Source organism: Humulus lupulus, chromosome 9 (assembly GCF_963169125.1).
Source record: "Humulus lupulus chromosome 9, drHumLupu1.1, whole genome shotgun sequence".
Classification (NCBI taxonomy): Eukaryota; Viridiplantae; Streptophyta; class Magnoliopsida; order Rosales; family Cannabaceae; genus Humulus; species Humulus lupulus.
This window is the reverse complement of record NC_084801.1, coordinates 7,881,436-7,898,921: the sequence shown is the minus strand read 5'-3', so window position 1 is coordinate 7,898,921 and position 17,486 is coordinate 7,881,436. Positions and strand designations below refer to the sequence as shown.

The 17,486-nt window shown below is 33.8% G+C and overlaps 4 protein-coding genes across 5 annotated transcripts; 3 read left to right on the top strand and 1 right to left on the bottom strand.

Annotated features, from left to right (window-relative positions):
* Positions 1-1,170: 1,170 nt before the first annotated feature.
* LOC133801707 (uncharacterized) lies at positions 1,171-2,058 on the top strand. The gene is made up of 2 exons (XM_062239963.1): positions 1,171-1,728; positions 1,814-2,058. The coding sequence occupies exons 1-2, from the start codon at positions 1,507-1,509 to the stop codon at positions 1,919-1,921; spliced, it is 330 nt and encodes a 109-aa protein (XP_062095947.1). The 5' UTR covers positions 1,171-1,506; the 3' UTR covers positions 1,922-2,058.
* A 28-nt stretch (positions 2,059-2,086) lies between these two features.
* LOC133801706 (uncharacterized) lies at positions 2,087-7,146 on the top strand. 2 transcript variants are annotated; one of them, XM_062239962.1, is made up of 6 exons: positions 2,087-2,590; positions 2,685-2,831; positions 2,920-3,623; positions 3,702-3,786; positions 3,878-4,010; positions 6,713-7,146. In XM_062239962.1, exons 1-6 carry the CDS (start codon positions 2,105-2,107, stop codon positions 6,814-6,816), a joined length of 1,659 nt encoding a protein of 552 aa, XP_062095946.1. In that variant the 5' UTR covers positions 2,087-2,104; the 3' UTR covers positions 6,817-7,146. The 2 variants fall into 2 exon arrangements, with proteins under 2 accessions (XP_062095946.1, XP_062095945.1); XM_062239961.1 differs by having other exon boundaries at positions 3,878-4,280; positions 6,713-7,142.
* A 192-nt stretch (positions 7,147-7,338) lies between these two features.
* LOC133799381 (uncharacterized) lies at positions 7,339-10,334 on the bottom strand. The gene is made up of 2 exons (XM_062237402.1): positions 10,216-10,334; positions 7,339-8,539 (listed from the first exon to the last, which is right to left on the bottom strand). Exons 1-2 carry the CDS (start codon positions 10,332-10,334, stop codon positions 7,339-7,341), a joined length of 1,320 nt encoding a protein of 439 aa, XP_062093386.1.
* Positions 10,335-12,939: 2,605 nt separating this feature from the next.
* Positions 12,940-15,164, top strand: LOC133800835 (polyphenol oxidase, chloroplastic-like). The gene has a single exon (XM_062238899.1). It carries the CDS (start codon positions 13,000-13,002, stop codon positions 14,782-14,784), a length of 1,785 nt encoding a protein of 594 aa, XP_062094883.1. The 5' UTR covers positions 12,940-12,999; the 3' UTR covers positions 14,785-15,164.
* Positions 15,165-17,486: the final 2,322 nt, after the last annotated feature.

Here is a 17,486-nt window from a genome sequence, read left to right as displayed (position 1 = left end):
ATTTAGCTTGATACACACAATCAATCACCTTCATTATCATTATCAATATATATTTTTGTTTATATTTAATTTTTTCCACTGTAATCTTTTCATTTAATACACCGTTTGATTTTTTATACGTTTTTTTTTTTATCTAATTGAAGGTGGTTATTTTTCATAGATCGAGAATCTTGATTGATCTAATTAATCTCAAAGAGGTTTTGATTTGGATTCTACTCTTCTTTTTACTTAAATGTGTCTCATATCAAAATTTAAGAACTAAAAAAAATCTGATAAGGACTTATTATTACAACTATGTACAGTAATAATTTAAAATAAAATAAAAAGAAATAAAGAGCATCGTTACCTGTAAAATCTTGTTCTTCAATCACTGTGATAAAAAAAACAAAAATAAACTAGGTATGTTTGGCATTGTTTTCTGTTTTTTGTTTTCAAAATTTTGTTCTCAGAAATGAGAACAGAAAACTGTTTTTGTAGTTTAAAAAAAAACAATAAATGTTTGGTTAATGGAAGATAGGTGGGGATTATATTTATTTGAACTGCAATTTCTTTCTCACTGAGTTTAGTTGCTGAAATGGAAGATAGGTTGGGGATTACTGCAATTTCTTTGAACTGAAATGGAAGATAGGTGGGGATTATATTTATTTGAACTGCAATTTCTTTCTTACTGAGTGTAGTTGCTGAAATGGAAGATAGGTGGGGATTATATATATTTGAACTGCAATTTCTTTCTCATGAACTGAAATGGAAGATAGGTGGGGATTATATTTATTTGAACTTCAATTTCTTTCTCACTGAGTTTAGTTGCTGAAATGGAAGATAATGAGTTTGCAGCCGTGTATTTTATTTTGTCTGACTTTTTGGAGAGTATTAGTATTCCCTTGCTGCCTCGAATTATCCTTGACAAAAGCTCTTCCCTTTTTAGTTCCTCCACTTCTTCTTGTAGCAGTGGTACGTACTTCACCACATGAGACACTGTAGCCGGAATACTCAACTTTTTCTGTACATATAAGGAAAATATTTGTTACATTATTATTATTATTTTCTCAAACTATTTGTTACACTATTATTGTCAGCAAACTTTGATTTAATTTGTAGTAGTGACACTAATTTCAATCATTAATTCCAGATTAGCTGGCCTAAAATTAGACATGTTTAGTAACACTTTGATTGGTTTCCTGCGTTGAATTGTGATTTCTGAACAAATCAATTGGGTTATTTACTAGAATAGGCACAATGCATGACTGAATTTATTAGGATAGAGTATTTGTTTGTATATTTTTCATTAGGAATATATTGTAGTGACAATAAGCCTTTGAGCATGGTTTGTGAACGGGTTAAATTGGTTGACTCAGTTTTTGTAATAGGTACTTAATTTTGGACAGGTTAGTTGTAAATTGTTTGTCTCATTCTTTGTAATAGGTATTTCGTTTTGGACTGTCAAATTGTAAATTATTTGTCTCAGGTCTTGCTGAATATTTTATAAGTAGTATTATTACAAGAAAAATGGTGTCTGGATGTTCAAGCACTTCATTAGTGGCATCTCCTAAAAAACAATCAATAAAGGAAGTAACAGAAAAGTCTCCAATGACATCGGCATCTCCTCCAACTCAAGCAATAGAAGAAGCAGTTAGCAAGTCTCCAAAAAAATCATCTTCTCTTCCAATACATGCAAGAGAAGAGACAAATGAAAAGTATTCATTGAAACCGTCACCGCTATTGTCTAAGGTAAATAAATAAATAATAGAATGATATCATTGTTGGATAAGTAAGAATAAGAATATAATTGATTCATAATGTTATAATTTTACAGGTGAAATCTTTAGACATACCATCACTAAGACCGATATTGATGGAGAATGAACATTTTACAAGTCGTGTATCTGTAGCCTACAGGATACAAGTGTTGAGGAATATATGATCACTACTTTGTTATGAAGATTTGGAAGCATTCACAGCTTCTTGTTTTGGTCATCTTCTTAAACTAATCGATCTAGCGAAGAGTAGTGGGCAGTTGATACATTTTCTTTTACAGAGGCGGGTACAAACTAATAAAGAAAATGAGTTATGGTTTATTACTGATAGTCAACCTGTTAGGTTTTCAATGCACGAGTTTGCATTGATTAGTGGCTTTAATTGCGGAAAATCCAATGACCCAAACTTGAGTAGTCTAAGAAAGGGTAATAGGCTTAAAAAAGAGTATTTTAGGGACATAGAAGGACACATTACTCTTAAAGATTTGGAAACTATGTTTGTGGATATGAGTGAAGAAAATCTAGTAGGCGAGTTGAAAAAAAAGAAGAAATACATAAAGAAAAATTGGGATCATTTGAGACTTGCTTTGCTTTATTGTTTGGAAGGAGTTGTGCTTGCACATGAGCTTGCACAACCTATAGGGGAGGAAAACATGGGTATTGTTGAGGACTTTGATGTCTTTAACAAATATCCATGGGGTAGGTTATGTTATAATCTCACATTAGATGGTTTGAAGACGAATTTGAAGAAAAAGTCTGTTAAGTACCAAAATAAGGTTGGTGGGAAAAAAAGCAAAGAATCATACAAATTATATGGTTTTCCTTATATTTTTCAGGTTAGTTGTTTAATAATATATTTGAATGAATTTAAACATCAGTATCTTGTCTTTAGTTTGTCTAATTTATCTCTTTTGATTTTTGGTTTTTTAGGTTTGGATTTATGAAGCAATACTTTTACTTGGAAATTTATTTGCAAACCCAAAAGAAGGAAATGTGACTCCTCGTTGCTTACATTGGGAAGCAAAAGAGCCCGAATACAAAGAGATTAGTCAGGCATTGAAGCTTACTCATGGAAAAGTAAGTCAAAATTACCATTTTGGTGATGTGTGAATTTAATTTTAATATGGGTAAGGTAAATTTAAGTCGTTATATGTTTGTTTGACAGATTGACGTACATCATATCCTCCATGCTTCTGAGTTAGAGAAGTGCCAACCATACATGAAGGATTTTGAGTTATTGAATGATAAAGCCGATGACTTGATTGATACCTTTGTTAAAAAACTTAAGGTTTGCAATCCTGTTTTGAGTGAATACAATAAGGAAGAAGAGAAGGTTGATGTTTCAGATGATAAAAAAATGTGCCCTTCAGCTTCAAATGTCAATCCAAATCAAAATTCGGGCAATGTGATAAAGTTATGGGTTGATTTGGAGAAGAAAATGAACACTCGTTTTGATGAGTTGATGAAGCGACAAGATGAAATGGACTCCAAATTGGACTTGGTGTTATCAATGATGGTTCGTAGTTCTGGTTGTAAATCTAATCAACCTGAGTTTGAGTTGGAGGCTAAACATAATGGCATAAAAGTTGATGGTGGTGAGTGCGGAGATGCATATAGCTATGTCACTCCACCTACTTTTAATGGTGATGATGTTGTTTGCAATAACGAAAATGAAGTTGAGGTCACATCTCCTCATCCTAGGCCAATGAGAAAAAGGAAACGTGCTCCTGCCCTAATGACACCATATACAGACCCAACAAAAAGGAGAAAATTTAGAAAAGGTGAAGGGTTCAAAGTTGATCCATTTCGCAAGATTGATGAGCACAAGGAAGAGGCTTTTATGAAGTGGTTCAATGAGAACAACACAAGGTACTTTAATTTAATATTTTTCCTTGCATTATGATTGTCTTTACAGGCCTAACACAATTTAAAAATTGATGTGTGTAGCATGTTAATTAACTGTGGAACCGGCAGCTACCAAAGGAAATACTTCGAACAGTTATTTACCCCAGCAACATGGCTGTCTACTGATGTTAGTATAATTGTATTTTAATTTTACTTGTTCAAATATTATAAATGAAAGTTTTCTTACGCTACCCTTTAAAATGATATTACTAATGCAGCATATAGATGAGGCTTTATGGGGCATGAGAAAAAGGTCACAAAAGTATCATGACCTCTTTGATCAGAATGTCGCCATTCTTGATGAATTCTTTTCTCAGTGGCTTTGCGGACATTGGGAGAAGTTCAATTTAGGTAAAAATTACAAGGACTTTGTATTTGATGATGTTTTTATTAAGTATGTTAATGGTGAGAAACCACTTAGAGGAAAGGCTTGGGAGAATGTTCACACACTTTACGCACCACTAAATATCGAAGGCAAACATTGGGTATCTTTGGCAGTCAAGTTGGAGAAGTGGGAGATTGTAGTGTTTGATAGTAATATAAACCTCACACTTGAGCGAAAATTTATCAAACACTTGGAGCCTTTCCGGTGCATGCTACCGTACTTGCTTCGTCAAAGTGGTAAGTTTATGGGTCGTCTTCACAAAATTCCTGAGCAATCCAGGTACTTCATCCGAACATTTGTATGTGATTTGATTAATTTTGACTTAGTTATATAATTGTAATTGCTTTATGCAGTGGAGATTGTGGAATATTTGCCATCAAGCATATCGAGTTCGACATGTGCGGGCTAAACATGAATTATGTTCACGATGACAATATTGTCTTCTTTCGAAAAAAAATGTCATGTGAAATCTACAATAGAGATTGGGATCCATAGTAAAGGAAAATCTGGAATTGTATTTTGTTTATGTATCAAACTCTTATAGTATGACTTGTATTGGATATTTATTAGCAAAGGCAATGGAATGGTATTTTGTTTATGTATAAAACAGTTCTGGTATACCACAAATTGTTATAGACTACTTGTGTTGGATGTTTCTGTTTCAGACTTCTTTGTGTTATATTTCAACAGCCTGTCTAAAGATTTCGACAACTTGTTTATAGTATTAGAACAACACTTACTCATGTAGAATTGGATCTTAACTCATTATACATTTTTGACAATTAGCCATGACTTTCGACTGCCTGTCTAAAATTTCGACAACTTGTCTAAAATTTCGACTGCCTGTCTAAAGCTTTCGACAGTTTGTCTAAAATTTTGACTGCCTGCTAAAGATTTCGACAGCTTGTCTAAAATTTCGACTGCCTGTCTAAAGATTTCGACAGCTTGTCTAAAATTTCGACTGCCTGTCTAAAATGTTTGAAATGTCTAAAAAGGCTCCAATAACACAATAAAAGAACATATATCAAGGATTGAGTGGTAGATAATCTATTCATTACACATTTTTGACAATTAGCCATGAATTTCGACAACTTGCCTAACATTTTATAAAGTTAAAGAAAACTTAATCTTTATGAGATTATGATGATTACAGATTGAGTGGTACATATTTCAATCAAACTACTATGATGATCAAGGATTTAGTGGTAGATAATTTATTGAGGTACTATTATGATGATTGTGTTTATAGTATTAGAACAACACTTACTCATGTAGAATTGGATCTTAACTCATTATACATTTTTGACAATTAGCCATGACTTTCGACAACTAGTCTAACATTTTATAAAGTTAAACAAAACTTAATCTTTATGAGATTATGATGATTACAGATTGAGTGGTACATATTTCAATCAAACTACTATGATGATCAAGGATTTAGTGGTAGATAATCTATTGAGGTTCTATTATGATGATTGTGTTTATAGTATTAGAACAACACTTACTCATGTCGAATTGGATCTTAACTCATTATACATTTTTGACAATTAGCCATGAATTTCGACAACTTGTCTAACATTTTATAAAGTTAAAGAAAACTTAATCTTTATGAGATTATGATGATTACCGATTGAGAGGTACATATTTCAATCAAACTACTATGATGATCAAGGATTTAGTGGTAGATAATATATTGAGGTACTATTATGATGATTGTGTTTATAGTATTAGAACAACACTTACTCATGTAGAATTGGATCTTAACTCATTATACATTTTTGACAATTAGCCATGACTTTCGACAGCTAGTCTAAAATTTCGACTGCCTGTCTAAAATTTCGACAACTTGTCTAAAATTTCGACTGCCTGTCTAAAGCTTTCGACAGCTTGTCTAAAATTTCGACAGCTTGTCTAAAATTTCGACTGCCTGTCTAAAGATTTCGACAGCTTGTCTAAAATTTTGACTGCCTGTCTAAAGATTTCGACAGCTTGTCTAAAATTTCGACTGTCTGTCTAAAATGTTTGAAATGTCTAAAAAGGCTCCAATAACACAATAAAAGAACATATATCAAGGATTGAGTGGTAGATAATCTATTCATTACACATTTTTGACAATTAGCCATGAATTTCGACAACTTGTTTAACATTTTATGAGATTATGATGATTACAGATTGAGTGGTACATATTTCAATCAAACTACTGTTATGATCAAGGATTGAGTGGTAGATAATCTATTGAGGTACTATTATGATGATTGTGTTTATAGTATTAGAACAACACTTTATCATGCCGAATTGGATCTTAATTCATTATACATTTTTGACAATTAGTCATGACTTTCTAAAATTTCGACTGCTTGTCTAAAGATTTCGACAGTTTGTCTAAAATTTCGACTGCCTGTTTAAAATGTTTGAAATGTCTAAAAAGGCTCCAATAACACAATAAAAGAACATATATCTCAATATCAAACCAAGTCCAAAATATGAATCACACAATATTATCAAAACATTAACACATCAAACCAAGTCCAAAATAAATTGAAAAATAATCACTTCTTGCATGTGGTTTTGTTGTGCCCATAACATCCACAATTGGAACACTTCCGTTGCTTTTTTCCCCCATCCACATCAGAAACCTTACCCTTTACTTTCTTTGATGACGATTCAGGTGCAGAATTACTCTTCTCCTTTGGAAACTCTCCTCTCGAAGGAATTCGTTTATTCTTTGGTCTCCCTGGGGGAATTAACTTAACTGGTTTAATAACGACTTGAGACTTAACCTCTTCTGGAAGAAGCCATTCTATTTCAGGTGGTAAAGGGTAAATAGATTCTGCATAAGCCATCCTCCAAAATTCAGTCGTGTAGAATTTTGAGCATAGACTATAAACATCTACTCCACGATGCATTGCTGCAGCGATTCCATGAATACATGGAATCTTATCAATGTCAAACTCTCAACATGTACAAGAATGTTCCTCAATATTAACTAGACCGTCTAGTGGCTCACCTTTAACATGGAACTCACTTAGATTAATGGGTGTAACTCTCATGTACCTTGATTGTTCGTATCTTTGTCTCATTATATCTTCTGCGTCAACTGTAAGTGGTGTTGGACAAGAATTTTCATTTGTCCTTCTCTCATAGAACCATCTGGAGAGTGTAGTGATAATTTCCTCCAATAAAGGAATGATGGGCCATTCTCGAGCTTCTCTAAAAACTTGGTTCAATGACTCAGAATTGTTGGTGGTCATGATGTTATATCGATTACCATGGAAATGACATCTGGACCAGCTTTCAAAAGATGCATTCTTCAGGTATGTTGCCAGACTTGGTTTTTTTTGTAGAAATCTCAGCAAATAACTTTGTGAACTCTGAAACTCTGTACGCTTTTGTCGTCTTCTCAAACAACTTTTTCAAACCTTTACCACTAAATTTTGTCTTTATATTTTGTCCAAGATGCCACATACAAGCTCCATGGTAAGCATTTTTATATACATTTCGAACTCCCTTTATAATGCTTTTGTGTCTATCAGATATAAACAATAAATCAGTAGTACCAGGCACTTGATCTCGTAAGCATGTCAAAAACCAATTCCAAGATGCATCATTCTCAGAATCAACAATACCAAAAGCAAGAGGATAAATTTGAAAATTTCCATCTTGTGCAGTTGCAATGAGTAAAGTTCCTCCAAATTGGTTTTTCAAATGAGTTCCATTAATAGATATAACTTTTCTCATGTAACGAAAACCTCTAATGGATACTCCCAAAGACAAAAATAAATATTTGAATTTCCGTTCTTCATCAACAATTAATCTAGTGTACGTACCAGGATTAGACTTTTGGACCATGTACAAGTAAGAGGGGTGTTTTGGATAACTGTTTGCCGCTGAACCCCTTATAAGTTCATGTGCGCACTTTCTTGCCTTCCATGCCTTCCAATAACTACACTTTACACCAAGATTCTTGTTCATCTCATTAACTATTTGTGCTGGATTTGGACCTTTTTTCACACCTTCATATCTCGCTTTCAAGTGCTCTGCAATAATAGAACAAGTTGCTTGCCGATGATGATTTTGTCGCATTTCTAAAGAACAAGTGTGTTCATTACAATGCTTGCGAATAACAAACAAACCTGTTGCACATGTCTTTGTCGCACGAATTCTCCATTTACAATTGGGGTCAACACAAACCAAAACCACTAATTTCTTATTTGATTTTTTCACTTTGAATTCAAAGTTTCGTCGTATAGCAAGCATGTGTACTTTCATCTTCAACTCTTTCTTATCCACAAAATATTGACCAACACAAAAAACATCTTCATCAATACTTGTTGCATTTGAGCTTGGTGTACTACTAACATGACTTCTTTCATTACAATGATCACTAGGGGATACACGAGGAAGTGGTAAATGGTTATCTTCAAGAGTGTGAGGTGCAGAACTAGCATCAGGAACATTACATATGTATGCATCATCAAAGGAATCATCAAAAGTTCTATTTTCAAGACATGGGACATTCAAATTTACCTCAACAAAACCATCATCAATATTGTTTCTTTCCCCCTCATCATCATCATCATCATCATCATCATCATCATCATCATCATCATCATCATCATCATCATCATCGTTGTCGTTGTCGTTGTCGTTGTCGTTGTCGTTGTCATCATCGTCATCATCTAAATCAACATTGTTATCATCGTTTAAACCAGCATCATCAGTAGAAATGTTTGCAATAGAATCAATATTTGTAGTAGAATCAATATTAGTAACAAGTTTATCCTTAATGAGCATATTTTCCATCTTCTTGATCAAACCCACACATAACGGAACCAAATCGCGCTCTTGCCATGTAAAGAAACTAACAATGTCTCTACTATTTTTTATTGCAATTGGTTCAATCTCCACCATTGTTGTTATCTTGTAAGTTAATTCTATATCGAAGAGGTTGCGATCGATTTCTGTAACTTCATAAATATGTTCAACTAACTCCTCATAAGTTAGGTTAGTTTGTACCAAACTTGATCTTGATCGTGAGCCATTTGAAATCCATTTCCACGAGTCCTCATTCTTTTTCCACATTCCATCACATAATATTACAATATTTTTGAAAGACATCTGAAAAATAATAAAACAATAAACAAATATAAATTATTGATATTACTTTGATTAAAAAGTTATATAAAAAAATGAAAATCAAGTTGAAAAATCTAGAAATTCGACAACCTGTCTGATAATTCGACAACCCGTCTAAATTTTAGACAGGTGATCTAAAATTTAGACAGGTGGTCGAAATTTTAGACAGGTGGTCGAAAAAATACGACAACTGGTCTAACATTTAGACAACTGGTCTAAAATTTAGACTCCTTGTCGAAAAATTAGACAAGCTGTCCAAAAATTCTGGGTTTTTCTATCTCGAAAATAACCGAAACCACCATTAATTTTTTCAGATTTTCAAGCTTTAACCTCCATAAAACTCCAGAAATAAACCTAAATCCTTACTTATACTTTCAACATACTAAAACAATCATTTTGCATTTTAAATCTACAAAAACAATATAAAAAATCTCATATTTTATAAAAATAAAAAAAGCTTTATAAACCAACCTTTTGAATGAGTGGTGGTTGGATTTGTGGAGAAATTGTGGCAGCCGGTGATGAACAGTGTTCGCCGGCGGTAGGGGGCGGTGGTGGTGGTGGTGGTGGGGGGGATTATTATGGGTGGTTGTGGATGGGTGAGAGGAAGAAAATGATAGTTATTATTAGGGTTTTTGTTTTAATTTATTATTATTTTATTTTAAGGGTAAAATGGGTAATATAAAAAGTTCATTAATAAAAGAGGTCATTTAGCTAAAAACTATTGAAACTAGGCCATAGTGCAAATTGCACTATCAAAAGAGGCCATTTTGCCAAGGGCCCCTAAATTTATATTAACAAGTAGTATTAAATTCACATTATTAATAGAGAACTTTACAAAAATATGGGAAAAAACAAACTACTTTCTATATTTATGGGCATTAATGTTATGCCACAAAATATGGTAATTCCAACAAAAAAAAGTTTAAAATATGGGAATCCCACAAAATACTATGAACAAAATACCATAAAAAAATACACTCTTTCTCTCCATCTCTCCTCTTTCTCTCCATCCCTCACGTATTCCTCACTTACTCCATTTTTCTCACAACAATGGCAGCCAACCATGGCAGCCAACCGTTTTCTCTCACAACAATAGGAGCTATCTCACACCGGCAAATGGACGACGTATCTCCGGTCACCGCCGACGCCATCTCCGATTCGTATTCCTCTTCGCATTCTTCTTTGTTTTCGCGTTCTTCTTCTTCTTCTTCTTCTTCTTCTTCTTCTTCTTCTTCTTCTTTTTTATGTTCTTCTACGTCTTCTTTGTTGTTTTAGATCTTTTTTTTCTTTTCTTTTCAGATCTGGTTTTCTTTTACAAATCTGGTTTTTTTTTTCTAAATCTGTCTAAGTAACCAGTTACTCTCATGATTCTGTTTTGTTTTCAGATCTGAGTTTTTTGTAGACTTAGCTGTAACTGGTTACCTTATTTAATTTCCTTTTTCATGCTTGTTTTTAAATCTGATTTTGTTTTTTAGATCTGGTTTAAGTAACCAGTTACTGTCACGATTTTATTTTATTTTTCAGATTTGAGTTATTTTGTGGTTCTAGTTGTAACCATTACCTTATTTAATCTCTTTCTTCATGTGTTATTTTTAAATCTGATTTTATTTTTCAGATTTGATTTTCTTTATAAAACTACCTAAGTAACCAGTTATCTTCTTCGATCTTCTTCTTCTTGGTTATTTTTATATCTGATTTTGTTTTTCAGATGTAGTTGTTTCTTTTGTTTTAAAGATTTGGCTAAGTAACTAGTTACTAATTAATTGTTATTTTGATAGGGGTAACCATTTACCACCTTCTTCTTCTTCTTCTACTACTTCTCAGATTAATTTTTTATTTTCTGAGTTTTTTTTCTTTTAGGTTTGGCTCAGTAACTAGTTATCAATCAGTTATTTCAATAGGGGTAACCGGTTACCTTCTTCTTCTTCTTCTTCTTCTTCTTCTTCTTCTTTACTGGATGTATTCTGATTTGTTTTTTTCTTCTTCCAAATCTGTCAGTAACAAGTTACAATTCACTCGAGGACTTGCCATGACAGTTAAAATTGATAGTAGTAACCAGTTACTGCCACATTACTAAAAAATCTAAATTTATTTTTATAGTGGTAATCAATTATTATTTAAAATGAAATTAAATGATGTACATCTTCAACAATAATCTAAAACATACATATGTATAATGACATAACCTAGACATCATCATCATCATCATCATCACCACAATTAGTGAAAGTCATTCTCATCACCTCATATTTGAATGTATATATAAAATTAATATAATAACAATAATAATACATCCATATATATATATATATAAATGTGTACTATTTTATAATCTTATATATATGTATATACATATAAAAATAATAATAGCAATAATATATGTATATATAATGGAAAAAATTATATGGTTTAATGTATAGGATTAATTGTATATATATGTGTATATATATATTATTAACTTAAATATGATTAAAAAAATATAGTAATAAAAATATCCTATAATTAAAAAAAAATATTGAAATTATAAGGTATATTTTTATAAAATTACAAAAATATGGGAAAAAAATCCCATAAAAATGTAAATAAATAAATTATGCCATACAAAACATAAGGGACAAAAAATGCCATATTTATCAAAGTTTTAAAAAAAATATCATATTTCATGTAATTTCCTCTTATTAATATTATCGTTTTTTGGGGTTCAAATGGTGCTAGCTAAGCTATACACTAAGATTTATTTGGTCTTTTTGATAATATATTAAACTTATTGATTTGGTATAACTAATCCATTCGTTGAAAATTAGTAAAAGACAATAACAAAGAGACTCGTTCATGGCACTAACCCCAACTAGCTAGAAAAATGTAAGACGACTTCCTGTCATTGATTAATTTATTCATTATTCACATTTAAGTTACCTTTTTGTCAAGAGGATTTTCCAACCATAACGTGCAATCTAATTCTCTTAATTAAGAAATAATTAATTACAAAACCTAATTTTTACAATTTTATAAATAAATATTAAAATAAACGTATAAGACTATATAAATAACCGAATATAGATATTAATTTTCACTAAACTAGTACATTATAAATTAAGTAGCTTGAAATTGGTCCTGTGTATTGCCACTAAAAAAATCTTATTTTTAATCACAATACATTTTATACAATAAAGAAAAAATTTATAATTAGAATGTCAGTATTATTGCTAAAAAATCCACAGCTGAAAAAATTAGTCACAAAAAATATAATTTATTGTGTGATCAAAATTAGCAAATTTTATAATTATAATTAGTTGTGACTCAATTTATATATTAGTAACAACTTGTAAATTCTTTTTATTGTCGCTAAAAGTCACATTAACATATTACATATATGTACATATACAATTATTTAATGACTTTTTAATAAATCGAATGGCCAATATATTTTTAGTTGAATGTCATATCAACTATATAGATATATACCTAACCAATAATATATATACATATTTATACCTAGTTGTATTATTAAGTACACAAAATATACCTAACGCTCACAAATTCCTAAGACCATATTGCTTAAAAATTTGAAATTCTTATTAATTAATCATATCATCAAAATCCACCACGTGATCGAGTATATAGTCATTATTTTTTTAGTCAATTTTTTTGGGGGGGAGCTAACGTGTAAGACAAATCACTAATAGGAAGAAGGTTCAAAGCACTTACCATTATAAAATAAAAGCAGCCTTACTCACTAACCTTCATCCTAATTCAAAAGTACGTACTCTAATCGATCATTACTGATAAAAATAAATTCTTAATCAAGAGCCAGCCATGGCTTCTCTCTCCACCACCACCGCCGCCGCCGGCATTGCCACCTCTTCCTCATCTCCTTTCCTTCACAAAAATTATCATATCATCAAAAACCCACGTATTCATAACAAAAACACATCAAGATTTTCACGTAAATTTTCATGCAAAGCTAGTACCAACAACAACAGCAATGAACAAAACCCTAATAGGAGAAACGTTCTCCTTGGCCTCGGCGGCCTCTACGGCATGGCGGGGCTTCACGGCGGCGACCATTTTGCCTTCGCCGACCCCATTGCCCCGCCGGATATTTCCAAATGTGGCCCGGCAGACTTACCGGCCGGAGCCGACCCGGTCAACTGCTGCCCTCCATTCACGTCGTCGATGATAGATTATAAGCTTCCTGAACCGGGAAAGATTCGAATCAGACCGGCGGCTCACGCAGTCGATAAAGCTTACTTGGATAAGTTCACCAAAGCTGTCGAGCTCATGAGGGCTCTCCCGGACGATGATCCGAGAAGCTTTCGACAACAAGCCAACATTCACTGCGCCTACTGCGACGGCGCGTACGAGCAAGTGGGGTTCCCGAATCTTGATATCCAAGTTCACAACTCATGGTTGTTCTTTCCTTTTCACCGTTGGTACTTGTATTTCTACGAAAGAATCTTGGGTAAACTCATTGGTGACCCAACTTTTGCTATGCCATTCTGGAACTGGGACGCGCAAGCCGGAATGCAATTACCGTCCATTTACGCAAACCCGAGCTCCTCACTCTACGACCCTTTGAGAAGCAAACTTCACCAGCCACCGACAATAATGGACCTTGATTACAACGGCGTGGACGTGCCAACCCCCGGCGATGCTCAGATCTCTAGCAACCTCACCATCATGTACCGTCAAATGGTCTCCAATGGCCGAAGCCCTAGGCTCTTCATGGGCTCGCCTTATCGAGCTGGAGACCCCACCGACCCCGGTGCTGGCTCGCTCGAGAACATCCCCCACGGCCCGGTTCACATTTGGACTGGTGACCAAACTCAGCCAAATTTTGAGAACATGGGGAACTTCTACTCGGCTGGCAGAGACCCAATATTCTATGCTCACCATTCCAACGTTGACCGAATGTGGAGTGTGTGGAAAACTTTGGGTGGCAGAAGACAAGACTTCACCGACCGGGACTGGCTCGACGCTGCTTTCCTCTTCTACGACGAAAACGCTCAGCTCGTTCGTGTCAAGGTTCGAGATTGTGTTGACAGTAGAAAACTCGGGTACGAGTATCAAAAGGTGGATATTCCATGGATGAACACTCGCCCAACACCGCGAAGATCGCCGCTCAGCCGAGTCAAGAGAGCATTGGGACGCGTTGGTGTGCCGATGGCTCAGGCTGCGGGGAATGAGTTTCAGACCACGTTGAGTTTCCCGGTGACGTTGGACAAGACGGTGAAGATATTGGTGGCTAGGCCTAAGAAGTCGAAGAGGAGCAAGAAGGAGAAGGAGGACGCTGATGAGATTTTGGTGATTGATGGGATTGAGTTCGATAGAAATGTGCCAATCAAGTTCGATGTTTACATCAACGATGAAGATGACTTGCCTAGTGGACCGGACAAGAGTGAGTTCGCCGGGAGCTACGTCAGCGTGCCACATAAGCACAAGGGCCATTCGAAGCTCAAGACTTGTCTTACGTTGGGAATAACTGACTTGTTGGAAGATTTGGATGCTGAAGATGATGAGCATGTGGTGGTCACTTTGGTTCCTAAGCTTGGTGTTGGACAAGTCTCCATTGGAAGCATCAAAATTGAGTTCGATACCTGAAAAAATATCTTAATATGAGGACGATTCTATCTCAAGTTAAGGTACTACGTTTTTTGGGCTCGTCTTGAGAAGAAAAACACGTGGCGTGTTTTGATTCCTTGTTTTGGAAATTGGAGTCTATGAATGTGTACACATGTGTTTGTGATTGGACGGTGTATACCAATTATTAATGTGTGCATTAATATTGTTTAGCTTTGAATAATTAGAGAGAGTTCACTACGTACTCTCTCTTGAAATTAATTAATTATTGTTTTGCGTTTCAATTTATGAAGTTGTTTTCTTCGAACATAATCTTATGTTTATGACGTAAATATATGAGTCCGGATCTCTCTCTCTCTCTCTATATATATATATTATTATATATATTATATATTTGATTACGTTACTCTATGTACCAAATCAAACACAATTGATGAGTTTTAGTCGTTCTATATTGGCAACTGAAAATAGTGAAATAAAAATGTTAATAGTCATAACTATACAAGCAGTTTTGTCAACAAAGAAAAAGTGTGTATAAGAAGAGAAAAACGAACACTAATCTAAATCCTAACTCTTTAGTCAGAAATTACCTATTAGAATCTGTATAACATCTCGTTTGACTGATAATGATATCCTTGTGCAGTATTGGCATATGTAAATTGTGTAGAATATAGACAGAAAAAACAGATAGCATATGAATTACGAATATATATATAGATGTAAATATATGTAGAATATCAATATGTAAAAGCTAATGCACATGAACATGAACATGAATTAGGAATTTAAATATAGATGTATATAATTGTATAATAGAGCGATCAATAAATATGTAAAAGCTAATGAAAATGAGAATACCAACTTGAGAGGCGAAAACGAGGATATCTAGAGAGGACCCCTGGGATCGGGCAGGAAATCACTTGTGTTTATATAGACAAAGAGTTGGTTTTGTACTAGTTAATGGAAAGTACTAGCACTGGTCTAGTACAAGTACCTTTGTAACAGTACTATAATATTGCAGTACACTTGTATAATAAATTGTTAGAAATTATTGAGTGATTATATACGATAGAGGGTGACGAAATAATGCACCCCTTTCATTATTACCATAGAACGTCATGCAGAAAATTATACACTACAAAAAATATGACTTTTGGTGGCGCATTTTATGAAGGTAAAAGTCATGATTTGTGCCGACAAAGGTAAGACACGCCGATTTTTTTTTTTCATGGAATAGGAGAAAACACTTTTATTGGAGTAGTATTACGCCGACAAAAATCATCACTTTTTTTGGCATGATTTTGGGCTGACAAAAGTTAAACCTTTTTCGGTGTGATATTGCGTCGGCAAAAGTTGATGTTTTTTACCTACTTAGTTTTTTTCGGTACAATTTTGCGTTGGAAAAAGTAATATTAACTTTTTAATTTTTAATTTTATTAAATTAAAAAAAATTATTATTTAATAATTTTAATTTTAAAAAATATTATTTATATTAAATTAAATTAATGGATTAATTGTTTAAAATTAAACTAAGAGTTCATTTGTACTAAATTAATTAAATTAAAACTATTAATTAGTTAATTGTGTCCACTAATGTAATAAACATGAAAAAAGTAGTCCATGGTGCTAAATTAAAACTATTCCCTTGTACATTGTCTCTAATAATATAATCTTGAAATAAAAAAAAAGTACTCTATAAATGTTGACTGTGTAATGCCCCGAAATCCCTAATGCGGTTTAATTGCTGGATTAGTAGGTCGGGAGGGCCATAATTGTTTAGTTATGTCATTAACTGATAATATGCATGTTTATGTAAATTATATTATAATATGATGTTATATGCATGCATGTGGGTCCACATTTGATTATTAGGGTGTTTCGGTAATTTGGCCCATTGAGGGCATATTTGTATATTTGGGTGCATATTGTGATTTGTAAATCAGATTTCATTATTATGGAGATATATTCGAGCTATTCGGCATGAGACGGTCTTATATTATTGATTAGCGGTTTTGTCATAACGGCGGTCTTTTATTGGGATATTGAGTTATGAGGATGTTATTTTATGATAAATTGGGAGTTATTGAGATCAGGAGGAAATTCTGGGAGTTTTGACTATAATGTCCCCGGGGGTATTTTCGGGACCCCGAGCACTAGGTTTTATTTGAGGTTACTTAAGCTTGAAGTAGCTTGTTAGATAGAACCGTACGTTAGAAAACCTCTCTTTCTCTTCCCAATAGTTCATTTTACCGTTTGAAGCATTTTCGAAGAAATCTCGAGTTCTAGGAGTTGGATTCAAGCGAGGATCGAGGCATAGTGATCCTAGGGAAGATTAGAAGCTTATTAGCCAAATGATTTAGTTGGAAACAACTCAATTGGAGGTAATTCAAGTTTTAAGTTTTAAGTTTTTAAGCTTAGAATTGGACTTTGTGAATCGTTGAGTTTTTGGTTCGTTTGAGCCTTGGGATTTGATGGTTTTGGATCATTGGGAAGCTTGGGAACTTTGATTTGATGATTTGGAAGTGTTTAGGTATGTTTTTGGGGGTGTTTGGGATGATGGAAAACGAGTTTATGGCTGGTTCTAGGTTGGGGGCTGCGACCCTGTTCTTGGGTGCCGTGGCCCTAGCTCGAAGAAGCAGATGGGGAAGTTTTGGCCTTGCTGGGCGCCGCGGACCTTGCTCCTGGAGTGGCTGGGGGCCGCGACCCAAGGTGTTAGGGCCACA

What these genes read in the sequence shown, in the direction of transcription:
- LOC133800835 (XM_062238899.1), top strand. Translation starts at nt 13,000, where the DNA reads ATGGCTTCTCTCTCCACCACCACCGCCGCCGCCGGCATTGCCACCTCT.
- LOC133801707 (XM_062239963.1), top strand. Translation starts at nt 1,507, where the DNA reads ATGGTGTCTGGATGTTCAAGCACTTCATTAGTGGCATCTCCTAAAAAA. An exon ending in CGTCACCGCTATTGTCTAAG is followed by an intron (nt 1,729 to 1,813) that starts GTAAATAAATAA and finishes ATAATTTTACAG; the next exon opens with GTGAAATCTTTAGACATACC.
- LOC133801706 (XM_062239961.1), top strand. Translation starts at nt 2,105, where the DNA reads ATGCACGAGTTTGCATTGATTAGTGGCTTTAATTGCGGAAAATCCAAT. An exon ending in GTTTTCCTTATATTTTTCAG is followed by an intron (nt 2,591 to 2,684) that starts GTTAGTTGTTTA and finishes TTGGTTTTTTAG; the next exon opens with GTTTGGATTTATGAAGCAAT. An exon ending in GTACTTGCTTCGTCAAAGTG is followed by an intron (nt 4,281 to 6,712) that starts GTAAGTTTATGG and finishes ATGACGATTCAG; the next exon opens with GTGCAGAATTACTCTTCTCC.
- LOC133799381 (XM_062237402.1), bottom strand. Translation starts at nt 10,334, where the DNA reads ATGGCGTCGGCGGTGACCGGAGATACGTCGTCCATTTGCCGGTGTGAG. An exon ending in ATTGTTGTGAGAAAAATGGA is followed by an intron (nt 8,540 to 10,215) that starts GTAAGTGAGGAA and finishes TCTTGAAAATAG; the next exon opens with AACTTTTGATGATTCCTTTG.